Source organism: Canis lupus, chromosome 14 (assembly GCF_048164855.1).
Source record: "Canis lupus baileyi chromosome 14, mCanLup2.hap1, whole genome shotgun sequence".
NCBI classification, from domain to species: Eukaryota; Metazoa; Chordata; class Mammalia; order Carnivora; family Canidae; genus Canis; species Canis lupus.
The window spans coordinates 60,356,960-60,370,638 of record NC_132851.1 but is presented as its reverse complement, the minus strand read 5'-3'; the positions used below and the strand labels follow the sequence as shown (position 1 = coordinate 60,370,638).

At 34.3% G+C, this 13,679-nt stretch overlaps 1 protein-coding gene across 1 annotated transcript in view; it reads left to right on the top strand.

The window, feature by feature from the left end:
* The window catches only part of UBA6 (ubiquitin like modifier activating enzyme 6), an 83,628-nt gene that overhangs the window by 12,303 nt on the left and 57,646 nt on the right, over window positions 1-13,679 (top strand). The window contains exons 3-4 of the mRNA XM_072775225.1: window positions 11,735-11,829; window positions 12,715-12,743. Of these exons, the coding sequence (XP_072631326.1) occupies window positions 11,735-11,829; window positions 12,715-12,743 (124 nt within the window). The remainder of the gene's footprint in view (window positions 1-11,734; window positions 11,830-12,714; window positions 12,744-13,679) is intronic.

Sequence of the window (13,679 nt, the reverse complement as noted above, 5' to 3'; positions counted from 1 at the left end):
TCTGTTTCTTGGTATCTTTTTATTTTTCATCTAGTGTTAATAATACATATAACATCTACAGTCTTTTGTATAGTAAGACAACATTGATGCAGGTACTGATGATTCATCTTGTAAACAGGATAATAATTTACAGTATAATACAGCATAGCACTGTAAATGTATTTTCCTTATGATTTTTTAATAGTATTTTCTGTAGCTTACTTCATTGTAAGAATACAGATTGTAATATGTAGAACATACAAAATATGTTAATTGACTGTTTTTGTTATTGGTAAAGCTTCCAGTCAACAGTAGGCTATCATTAGTTAAGTTTTTGTGAGTCAAAAGTTAGACACAGGTTTTTGACTGTGTGGAGGGTTGGTGCCCCTAGCTCCAACATTGTTTAAGGGTCTAGTGCATTTTGAGAGAGCTTTGATAGTTTGTCTCTTTTATAAAATATATTTATATCTTAGTGGTTGAATTTAGTGGCATAAAATTGTTTGTAATTTTCCCTGAATATCCTTTTTAACGTCTGTAGAACCTGAAATGATGTTCCTTCACTTATTTTTATTACTGGTAGTTTTTCTTTTTTCCTGATCATTCTGGCTAGAGGTTTATTGATTTTATTTGAATCCCAAAGAACCAGCTTTTCATTCAGTTGATTTTTCTGTGTTATTTTCCTGTTTTGTATCAGTGATTTCTGTCTTTTGGGGCTTTTTCTTCTGCTTACTTTGATATCAATTTGCTTTTCTTTTTCTAATTTTTTTTATTCCAGTATAATTTACATACAGTGAGTGTTAGATTAGTTTCAGATGTAAGTATAATGATTCAGCACTTTTCATACATTACTCTGCTTATCAGGGTAAGTGTACTCTTTAATCTCTGTCACCTAATTTGACCTATTCCCTCCCCACTCCCTTTCTGGTAACCAACCATCCATTTGTTCTCTATAGTCTATTTCTTTGTCTCTATTTTTCCTTTACTCCTTTGTTTCTTAAATTCTGCATGAGTGAAATCATATGGTATTTGCCTTTCTCTGTCATTCTGCTTATCTTTCCACTCTCTAGTTCCATCCATGTTGTAGGAAATGGTACGATTTCTTTCTTTTTCATGGCTAAATGATACCCCATTTTTTTATGAGTACCACATATTCATTATCCATTCATCTATTGATGGACTGTTGGGCTGCTTCCATGATTTGGCTATTCTAAATAATAGTGCAAGAAACAGAGGTGCATGTATCCCTTTGAATTAGTGTTCTTGTATTTTATGTGTAAATACCAGTAGTGCAATTAGTATTGAAAGATAGTTCTATTTTTAACTTTCTGAGGAACCTCCATACTGTTTTCCATAGTGGTTGCACCAGGTTGCATTCCCACAAACAGTGCATGAGGGTTTCTTTTTCTCCACATCCTCACCAACACTTGTTTCTTGTGTTTTTGATTTTTAGCTATTCTGACAGATGCAAGTTAATATCTCGTTGTAGTTTTGATTTGCATTTCCCTTATGATGCTTAACGTTAAGCATCTTTTCATATGTCTGTTAGCCGTCTGTTGTCTTTAGAAAAAAAGTCTGTTCTTGTCCTCTGTCCATTTTTAAATTGAATTACTTGGGATTTTTTGACTGTTGTATAAGTTACATATATATTTTGGATACTAGCCGTTTATCAGATATGTTATTATCTTGTCCCACTCAGTAGATTTTTAGTTTTATTGATTATTTCCTTCACTGTGCAGAAGCTTCTTATTTTGTTGTAGTTCCAATAGTTTGTATTTGCTTTTATATCCCTTGCCTCAGGAGACATATGTTCCTATGGCCCATGTCAGAGACATTACTGCCTGTGCCCTCTTCTAGGATTTAATGGTTTCAGGTCTCACATTTTGGTCTTCTTTTTCCATTTTGAATTTATTTTTGTTTATAGTCTTAAGAAAGTGGTCCAGTTTCATTATTTTGCATGTTGCTTTCCAGGTTTCCCAACACCATTTGTTGAACAGACTTTTTCCCATTGTATATTCTTTTCTCCTTTGTTGAGGATTTATTAACCATATTATGGTCAATTCATTTCTGGGTTTTCTATTCTGTTCCATTGGTCTCTGTTATTATTTTTGTGCCAGTACCATACAAATTTGATGACTGCAGCTTTTGTAACATTCCTTGAAGTCTGGAATTGTGATACCTCCAGTTTTGTTTTTTGTTTTTCAGGATTACTTTGGCTATTGGGGGTCTTTGGTGGTTCCATATACATTTTAGGATTGTTTATTGTAGTTCTGTGAAAAATGTGGTTGGTATTTTGATAGCTAATTAAATCTGTAGATTGCTTTGGTAGTGTAGACATTTTAATAATATTTGTTCTTTCAATCCATGAGCATGGAATGTCTTTGCTTAATTTCAGTTTCTTTCATCAGTGTTTTGTACTTGTCAGAGTACAGATGTCTTACTTCTTTGGGTAAGTTTATTCCTAGGTTTTTATTATTCTTGGTGCAGAAAACAATGGGATTGTTTTTCTTAATTTCTCTTGTAGTTGCTTCATTGTTGGTATATAGAAATGCAAGTTGAGATCAATTTTTGAGACCTTTATTCTTTAGTAATATGTCCATTTCATGCTAAAAATATCCCTCTAAACACTGTATATGTATCTAATGGATATGTCTTCATTTGCACTCAGTTCAGAAAACTGTAACTTTTTAAATTTATTTTTAGAAGTGTATTATCTGTATTCTAAATATTGAGACATTTTTCAGAGATCTATTAATCTCGGTCGCTTTTTTAAAGATTTATTCATTCATTCATTCATAAGAGACGCACAGAGGGAGGCAGAGACATAGGGAGAGAGATAAGCAGGCTCCCCACATAGAGCCTGATGCAGGACTCAATCCCAGGATACCGGGACCATGACCTGTGCCAAAGGCAGACACTCAACCACTGAGCCACCCGGGTGCCCCTCTATGGTTAATCTCTATTTCAATTCCATTGGTATCAGTGGATAAGCTTTGTATAATTTCATATTTTTTTAGTGTTTTGCTACAGAATATGATCCATCTTATCATTGTTCTATGTGCATTTGAAGAGAATGTGTATTCTGTTGTTTGTTAGATTGTCCTGTCAATGTCAATTAAGTCAGATTGATAGTTTTTCAAGTATTCTATATCATAACTGATTTTCTGTCTAGTCTTTATTACCAGTTATTGAGAAAGTAGTGTTGTCTGTCGTTTTTGTTTGACATTTCTCATTTCAGTTCTATCAGTTTTTGCTTTGTGTAGTTTGAGCATCTGTTATTATGGGTAAACTTTTATAACTGTTATATCCTCTTAATGTATTGACTCTTATCATTTTGAAATGGCTGTCTTTATCCTGGTAGTTTTCTTTGTTCAGAAATCTATTTGTCTAATATTAATAGAGCCATTCCAGTTTTCTCCTGATTATTGGTAGCATTATCTATCTTTATATACTCATTTACTCTTATTTGTGTATTTAAATTTGGCCCCTTATAAATAGAATATAGTAGGATTTTTCTCTTTATTCAGTCTACCAATCTTGTCTTTTAAGACACGATTGTCTTTTAAGACATTGGGGTCTTTAGACCATTTACATTTAATGTGAAACATTGATATCCTTTTGCTTTCTCATTGATCTCTTACTGATTTTCCAATTTTTCCTATTTTTTTGAATAGTTGAACATTTATTATTATATTTCATTTCCTTTGTTGGCATAATACTATACTTTTTCCTTGTTTAATGATTATGGCATGTAGCATATATCTTTAATATATTATAGTGTATGGTCAAATAATACTCTATCACTTCCTGTGTGGTATGGGATGTTAAAACAGTATACTTCCATTTCTCTTATCCCAGTATTTGACCTATTGTTTTCTTACATTTTACTTTTACATGTGTTAGACATTTACAGTGCATTATCATTTTGGGCTTAAACAGTCAACTGTCTTTAAAAGAGAATTTATAAATAGCAGAACAGTGTTTTTGTATTTATTCATATATTTGTCATTTCTGGTATTCTCTGTTCCTTGTGTAAGTTAAGATTTCCATCTGGTATCATTTCCCATCTGCCTGAGGATTTAGTGTAACATTATTTATTGTAAAGGTCTGTCAGCAATGAATTCTTTCAGCTTTTGATTGTCTAGAAAAGTCTTTACTTATAAAATTGAGTATAGAATTCCAGATTGACAGTTTTTTCCTTTGAGTGCTTTTAAAATGTTGGGCCCCTGTTTTTGATCTGTAGTGCTTCTTGAGAGAAAGTTAACTGTCATTCTTATCTTTCCTCTGTAAATAATGTGTCCTATTTTCCCTGATTACTTTTAATAGTTTCTCTTCATCCTGGTATAACAAGTATGATATACCTTGGTGTAGTTTCCCTCATATTTTTTATTCTTGGATTTGTTCACATTGTTCTGTGAGTTGATTGATTGTATTCCCAGAAAAATTTTAGCTCTTAGATCTTTAAATATATTTTTATCTCTCTTCCTCTCCGATCTTTTCCAGGAACTCTAATTTCACATATATTAGGCCTAGTGAAGTTGTTCCACAACTCATTTGTGCTCTGGGTTTTTTGAATTTTTATTCAGTCTGTGTTTCATCTTGTAAAATTTCTGCTGTATCTTCAAGCTCACTTCTGCAGAGTTGAATCTGTTGTTAATTCCATCCAATATATTTCTTCATCATAGATAATATGATTTTCATCTCTAGAAGTTTGCTGCTCATGCTTTCTTCTTTCTCCTTGAGCATATATGGATTATATTTATAGTTATTTTTATAATTATTTCAATATATTTTTCTATAAAGTCTATCATCTATGTCATTCCTAAGTCTGTTCTGTTGTCAGTTTTTCTGTTCATTATGAATTGTATTTCTCTACTTCTTTGTGTAGCTGGTTATTTTTTAATGTATGCCAGACATTGTGAATTTTACCTTTTTTGGGTGCTACATTATTTTGAATTCCTTTAAATATTATTGAGCTTTGTTAAGAGATACAGTTAAATTACTTGAAAACAATTTTATTTTTTCAAAGCTTGGTTTTAAGCTTTGCAGGTGAGATTAGAGGAGACTTAAGTCTGAGGCTAATTTTCCCCCACTATTGTTATAATATCCTCTGAGTATTCATTCTATCCAAATTTTCCACTTGGCTGACGAGGAGCACAAACTACTTCTGGCCCTGTTTCAACAACCATCATTGTTTCACCATCCCCTCTCAGGTGGTTCTTTCCCCAGCTCGAGGTTGCTTCTTTTTTTTTTTTTTTTTTAAGATTTTATTTATTTATTCATGACAGAGAGACACACAGAGAGAGAGAGAGAGAGAGGCAGAGACACAGGCAGAGGGAGAAGGAGGCTCCATGCAGGGAGCCCGACGTGGGACTTGATCCTGGATCTCCAGGATCACACCCTGGGCTGAAGGTGGCGCTAAACCGCTGAGCTACCTGGGCTGCCCTCAAGGTTGCTTCTTCATATGCATTTGCTGATCTTATCCAGCTTATATACTCAAGAAAGAAAACCCTCTACAAATCTCTGGTGCTCTCTCTGTGCATCTGCTTTCATGTTTTAGCCTTCTTGAATTCACAGCCCTGTCTTTTCAATTCATGGAGACCACCAGGTTCTGTTTGAGTTCCCCTTCCTGAATTGCAGCCTGGAGACTCTTCAGGCAATAGCTAGGACATTCATAAAGTTCACCTCATTTGTTTTTCTTCTCTGAAATTGCTGTCCTCAGATGCCTGTTCTCAAGTGTCTGAAATCTGTTGTTTATTTATATTGTCCAGTTTTCAGTTGTTTAAGGCAGGTGGAAGATAAATCTGATCCTATAACTTTTCGTGGCCAGAAGTGAAAATATTAATGTATTTATTTTTTGTTTTTAAAGAAGAGTTAGTAAATCTTTAGAAGTTTTTTTTTTTTTTTAAGATTTTATTTATTTATTCATGAGAGACACACAGAGAGAGAGAGAGAGAGAGGGGCAGAGACACAGGCAGAGGGAGAAGCAGGCTCCATGCAGGGAGCCTGATGTGGGTCTGGATCGCAGGTCTGAGCTGAAGGCAGGTGCTAAACTGCTGAGCCACCCAGGGATCCCCTATTATTGTATTTATTATGTATCTCTTATATGCCATTCTTTTTCATGCTTTTATTTTCCTTTTTTTTCTGTTACAGAATACTTTTCCTTTTTTGATTATTTTTTAACTCCTGTTAAGTCTTCAAAATCCAACTTGGATGAAGCTCATTTGTGAAGCTTTCCATGACCTCCGCTGATAGAGATAATTACTCCCTCTTCTTATATCAGATTCCCTTAGTTTCTGATACTTCTGTGTATTCTCCTTAATAAAGAATTATTTGATTATTTATCGTTTTCTCTCAGTAACATGTCCCAGGCATTCTGCTAAGTATTTAATATATTTTGCAGACTTAATATATTAAGTCTTACTTAATTTAATCCTCATAGTACCCATATGAGTTTGTTATTATGGTCCTCACACAGTGCCGGTGTCTGGCTTGAGAGAGAGATTTTAATAAATTTATGAATGCATGATGAAGATAATTGAAATGCATCCAGAAGAAGGTGATTAGAGTGTTGAGGGGGATTCAGAATGATGTCATGCTTGGAATAATTTAAAGAACTGGCTATGTTTAACCTGAAGAAAGAAGACTCTGGAACCTGAATACCATCTTCAAATGTTTGGAGAGCTGACACATCCAAGAGGAATTAGACAAGTTCCCTACGGCCCCAAGGAAGTAAAATTAGGACTAGTAGGTGAAAACTGTAAGGAGATATCATACCTTCATGAAGGGAGAATCTTTAATGAATAGGGCTCTCTAAAAATAGCCTGGGTAATTTATTTCTACTGGATACTTTCACTGATATTTTGAATATCCACTCAGTAGAGTAAGCTGTAATACAACAATGCTGGACTTGAGGTTATACTCTAGGCTCTTTAAATTCCATCTCTACTACTTACTAACAATATGAACGTCGTAAGATTTTTAGCATCGAATTCAGAGTTCCTGACTTTGTCTAGCACAATGTAGGTACTTAATTAGTACCTTTACCCTTGGTGGCCAAACATTGAAAAGGTAGTTAGGAAACTGCTGAGAATCTGTCTGAGACTTTATAATTCTTTGGAAAACTTTGGTTCATATGTCTTTTGTTTTATCCTTTTGTCTGTAAGTTCTTTGTCATTTATAACCAAATTTGTGTCATAGCTATTCCTTATTTACATAAATAATCTTCAAAATAATTCATGAGAAGTCTGAGATGAAAACATTTTTTAACATAATTCCTGTGACTCTGAACATAGAAAAAAGTATTTAAGTCCTCTTCTAAGTAGAGTATAAACATGTTGTTTTTGTTCTTATATGCCAGTTCATTTCCTTAATTTGACAAGTTGTTTTTGTGTGTCTGTAACGTGCCAGGACCTGTCAATCACTGAGAATACAATAGTAAATAAAGCAAAGGTTGCCTTAAGGAATCTATAATCTCCTAGGAAAAATAGAGAAATAGTGAAGATATATTGTGATAAATGTTGTAATACATTGTAGGATGTTACGGATGCACATAAAAGATGATCCAGCACTATCTTGAGGAAGTCTAGGGATGTTGGGAGACACATCATGGGGGAAAATAACGTATAAGCCAAAACTGGAGGATGAGTAGAAGTTTTTCAGGCAGATAATATTGAGGAAGAGAAATACTCCAGAAAAATGTCTAATGGCCAAAGACAACATACCACATTTGGAGAAGTGAAAACCTTGAGTATACCTAGAATATGGAGTTTGATAGAGGAGTGACAAAAGATGAGACTAGAGAGAGCCAAGCAGAGACTAGATTATGAACAGCCTTGTGACTTATATTAGAATCTAGACTTTATCATGAGGAAAATAGGAAATCATTGGAGTTTTTAAAGCAGGAGAATGACTTGACCAAATTTGTATTGCAGAAAGATTATTCATGTTAGGAGGAAATTAATAGGGTATATATAAAACTGAAAAGCCAAGAAATAAAAGTATAAACATTATTGAGAAAAAAGGAGTAAATATTCGAAGAAACAACTAAAAAAATTGAGAATGATTGCCTTTGGTGTATAGGAATCTGGGTAGGGAAGAGTTAGGTTAGGGAACTGATTTTTTGTTTGTTTTATTCCTCCAGTAAACCTTATTAGAATGATTTGACTTTCTTAATCTACATGCAGTGTACCATAGTGATTAAGCATATGGATGCTAAGGCCAACTGCCTGACTTGAATCTTATCTCCATTATTTGTAAATTACTTAATTTCTCTGTGCTTAAGTTTTCTTTTCTGTAAAAATGGACTATTAATAGTACTTATAGAATTTTGTAAGATTTAAATTAGTTAATACAAGTAAAACATTAAAACAATGTATAGTGTATAATAAACACTCAGTGTTAGCACTTCTACATGTCAGTACTTTTAAGGTACAATATACAAGAATAGACAAATTTACTATTACATTGGTGGAGGAGTTTAAATGTTGCTTTTACTAATCAAGAGAAGAAGCAGACAAAAAAATCAAAATGGGTATAGTATTCATCAATATGGTTATTAAAATTAATATAATGCACATATAAAGAATATTGTATCTAACCAACTGTTGAGTACACATTCTATTTAAGAGTACATGGAACATTTGCAAAACTGACTAAAAACATTCTCAAATATTAAAAAATGAAATCATATAGATTGTGATATCTATTCACAATACACGTAGGCTAGAAGTTAACACAAAAGATAACTAGAATATTCCCCCATGAAGTTAGAAGTTTAAAAATACACTTCAGATTAACCCTTAAGTCAAAAAGAATCATAATTAAAACTGGAAAATAATAAAGAAGTACTATGTATCAAAATTTGAGATGCTGTTTAAAATAAGTTCAAGTTTTACATAGTATTTTAGAAAAGAAAACCTGAAAACTAATGAGTTTTTATTTCAGGAAATTAGGAAAAAATCGAAGACACCAGCCAAGGGCTAGCCCTGTAAGCAGGCTAATGACCAGACCTACTATGTTAACTTTTTCCTGTTAAGGATGTGAAACTACAGGGACTTCGTTATACTGCAGGAGGACAGTTATTGGTACACTTCAGAAAAAACAGTTTGGCATTATTTAATAAAGTTATCCCTGTATTTCCTCTCCTAGATATATTATGCTATTATCTATCATCTGTCCATATATCTGTAGAAACTGCTATGTACACATTTGTATTATGAGCCATATCTGAATACCCATAGTCTAACTATAAGAAACTGTCCATAACTATAGAATAGGGACGCCTGGGTGGCTCAGTGGTTGAGCGTCTGCCTTCAGCTCAGGGTGTGATCCTGGGATCTGGGATCGAGTCCCATGTCAGACTCCCTCCGGAGAGCCTGCTTCTCCCTCTGCCTGTGTCTCTGCCTCTCTTTCTGTGTCTCTCATGAATAAATAAATCTTATAAATACATACATACTATAGAATAGCAGGGTGCCTGATTGGTTCAGTTTGGAAGAGCATACTACTCTCAGGGCTTTGAGTTCAAGCCCCACATTTGGTATAGAGATTACTTAATTAATTTTCTTTAAAAAAGAGATTCATGCTGCAGACCTTTAGAATAAATTGTGATATGTTATGATAATAGAATAGTACAATACAATAGAATAAGACAACTGAAAATTAGTAAATAGCCATATACATTAATATTAAATAAATCTATAAATATAGCATCATTCAAAAGAGGCATGACACAGAAGATGACATTCAAAATGATCCCATATGTATATATGTATATATATATATATATATATATATATATGTTCCAAAACAGAAATGGCTTATATATATATATGTGTGTATATATATATATACACACACACACACACACACACACACACACATATGGCTTTATATATAAATAAAGTTCCAAAACAGACAAAACTTAAATATATTGCTTAGGGGAACAGAAATAAGGGTGGCAAGACTATGTAATATACTATATATACCATAGTAGAAGTTCAGCAAATATTTGTTGAATAAATGGATAGTTTTGATCTCTGAAACAGAATTGGTAAGTACTGATTTAAAAAGAGAAGTCTAGGGGATCCCTGGGTGGCTCAGCGGTTTAGCGCCTGCCTTCGTTCCAGGGCGTGATCCTGGAGTCCTGGGATCAGGTTCCACATCAGGCTCCTTGTGTGGGGCCTGCTTCTCCCTCTGTGTCTCTCTGCCTCTCTCTCTGTCTATGTGTCTCTCATGAATAAATAAATAAAATCTTTTAAAAAATAAAAATAAAATAAAAAGAGAAGTCTAGCTTTTATTTTGTGAGAATGAGGAATGAAATAACAGTTTGTGTTTATAAATTGTCTTCTGACTAGGTGAGAAATGACTTTTCAGGCTTTTAAATTGAATATAAATAGCTGAAATATGGAAATAAGTATCTACATACTAAACAAACATGCATTAAATAAATTAAACTAGCATGAACATTGCAAATTCCAAAAGAAATACTTCTAAACCAAGGAGTTCAGTTATTTATATTTAACCCATTTTCAAATGATTCTTGTAAGAATCCATTGGAATGACCATTATCTTCAAAAATTTGGTACAGCATCAACTTTATCACTATTCTTTCAAATAAGCTTTCTGTTGCCTTTATTATTGTATCTGACTTTTTAATATTTTTTTTTTAATTTTTTTATTTATTTATGATAGTTACAGAGAGAGAGAGAGAGAGGGAGGCAGAGACACAGGCAGAGGGAGAAGCAGGCTCCATGCACCGGAAGCCCGATGTGGGATTCGATCCCGGGTCTCCGGGATCACGCCCTGGGCCAAAGGCAGGCGCCAAACCGCTGCGCCACCCAGGGATCCCTGTATCTGACTTTTTAAAATAGCCAATGTGTGTTTTTTGAAATTCTCATTCCGATGCTATCTTCTGGCTATTCGGATGGATGGCTTAACGGGATCTTTTTTTTTTTTTTTTTTTTTAATTATTTATTTATGATAGTCACAGAGAGAGAGAGAGAGAGAGAGAGAGAGAGCGAGGCAGAGACACAGGCAGAGGGAGAAGCAGGCTCCATGCACCGGGAGCCCGACGTGGGATTCGATCCCGGGTCTCCAGGATCGCGCCCTGGGCCAAAGGCAGGTGCCAAACCGCTGCACCACCCAGGGATCCCTTAACGGGATCTTGTACATACTTTAACAGCATTTATATTTAAAGTAATTTTTAGGGGCACCAGGCTGGCTCAGTTGATAAAGCATGTGACTTTTGATCTTGAGGTTGGAAGTTTGAGTTCTACATTGGGCATAAATACTACTTATAAAAAGAAATAAATAAAATAATGTTAGAAAACTGCTGTAAGTCATCTAAACTCCCAAGAAGGGAACCATTTTTATTTTTTATTTTTTTTGTCTCAGAAATCCTGTTTATAAAGACTTAAAGGGGAGGTAGGAAACTCAAATGCCTATTATGGCCCCTGAGGTAATAAACTAAGGGAATGGGATGAGAATGTGGCAAGTCTAGAGCACATAGTCTTCCCTATCAAACAGGACAACTCCTACTCAACTCCATTTGCTGCCATGAGAGAAGGTGGTGCCAGATCTAAGGTTTTTTCCAACTATGTACTATATTTGGCAATTAATTTAGAAATGTTAGCCACTGTGCAAGTGATCCAAAACACATCTGTGGCAGGACCTAGTTACTAGACTATTAATTCCCAAGCAACTTTAAGGGATGTGAATTTTTGTGAAATAATTTATTTGTATTGTGTTTTACCTATAGTCGACAGAGGTACGTTCTTGGAGATACAGCAATGCAGAAGATGGCCAAGTCCCATGTTTTCTTAAGTGGTATGGGTGGTCTTGGTTTGGAAATTGGTAAGTAGTATTTTTATTCATGATTTTATATGATACTTTGAGCAACATAAACTAAAGAATTTAATTTATTTTCCCATAAAGGAGATTAGATCCAAAATCTTTTTTTTTTTTTTTTTAAGATTTTACTTGAGAGAGTGAGAGAACATGAGCAAGGGGGAAAGGCAGAGTGAGAAGCAGACTTCACACTGAGCAGGGAACATGACCTCAGGCTCAATCCCTGGACCCTGGGATCATGACCTGAGTTAAAGGCAGACACTTAACCAACCGGGCCATCCAGCTGCTCCTTAATAACACTGTTTCATGATACTGTTATGTTCTTCCACAAGGAACCAGCAATGATTCTCTTGCTTTTTTTTTTAATTTTTATTTATGATAGTCACATAGAGAGAGAGAGAGGCAGAGACATAGGCAGAGGGAGAAGCAGGCTCCATGCACTGGGAGCTCGACGTGGGATTCAATCCCGGGTCTCCAGGATCGCACCCTGGGCCAAAGGCAGGCGCCAAACCGCTGCGCCACCCAGGGATCCCTCTCTTGCTTCTTTTTATATAATGTTAATAACCATTAATGATCATTTCTGTATCTTTAATTCATATATGATAGAACACACACACATACATTTATAACATGTCTGAGATAATACACTAAAACTTTAGTTTAGTGTAAAAGATACTGGCTAGTATCTTTTAAAACTTTAGTGTATTATACCTCAGTGTGGTATGATTATAGAAATTTTTTTTCCTTTTTGTTCATCTGTATTTTCTAAGGAACTTATATTTTTTAGGTAGTAAAAAAGTTAAATTATCCAGTCAGAGATGGGACTAAGCTCCATCAAGACTAATATACATTCCTAATATTAAGCTATCTCTTTTTCTTTTTCCTTCATAGCAAAGAATCTTGTTCTTGCAGGAATTAAGGTAAGTGAGTAAATGTCCTTGGTTAAAATAATTGTTGTGATTTTTATTTTATTTATTTATTTTTTTTGCTCATTAGTGGTAATATTGTTTACACTTTGGCCTACTTCTTGCTGCTTCTTCATTTACTAGCAAAATTGTTTTAGTGCTGTATTTTCCTCTTTTGACAATTTCAAAACTATATGACAATAAAATAGTTTTAACAAAACCCCATGTACCCATCATGCAGCAACAATTACCTGCTCATAGACAATTTTGTTCCATGTTATCTCTTTCCCATTTCCCACTGTTCCCCAACCATCAAATTATTTTGATATAAAACCCAGACATCCACATAGGGGAAGGTAAGGAAAAAAAGATGAAAAATGAGGAGGCGGCAAATAAGATGGCAACCATAACAGACATTGAACTCTAGGAAACAATTCACTTCACATTCCCACTTCAGTTCCTTGTTGACTCTTGGTTGGAGGTCACCAAGGCAGTTTGCTTCATCAGAGTAAGCTAGCAAGAAGACAAGAAAGAGAATGTTCTAGTGAAACAAATCAGTCTTTTGTAACCTAATTTGGGTATTCCATTATCTATGCTTATTTGCTAAAAGCAATTCAGTAGTTTATGAATGTAAGGAAAGGGAATTACACAAAGGCCTGAGTAACAGGACTTGGGAATCATTGGGGTTCTCTTACAGCCTAACTCAATCATCAAATATCTAGTTAGAATTCAGATTTTCTAATTTGTTTTGTTCTAATTAGGATTCAAGTCAAGTCCATACACTGAAATTGATTTCTTTTTATCTATAGATTTCCCTTCCCTGATTTTTTCCCATTACAATGTACTTGTAAATAAAACCAGATCATTTATCACATATACCTCTACTCTTGTATTTCCTGTAAACTGGTATTTCTATCCAGAGATTCAAATTCAGATTTGATTATTTTGGCA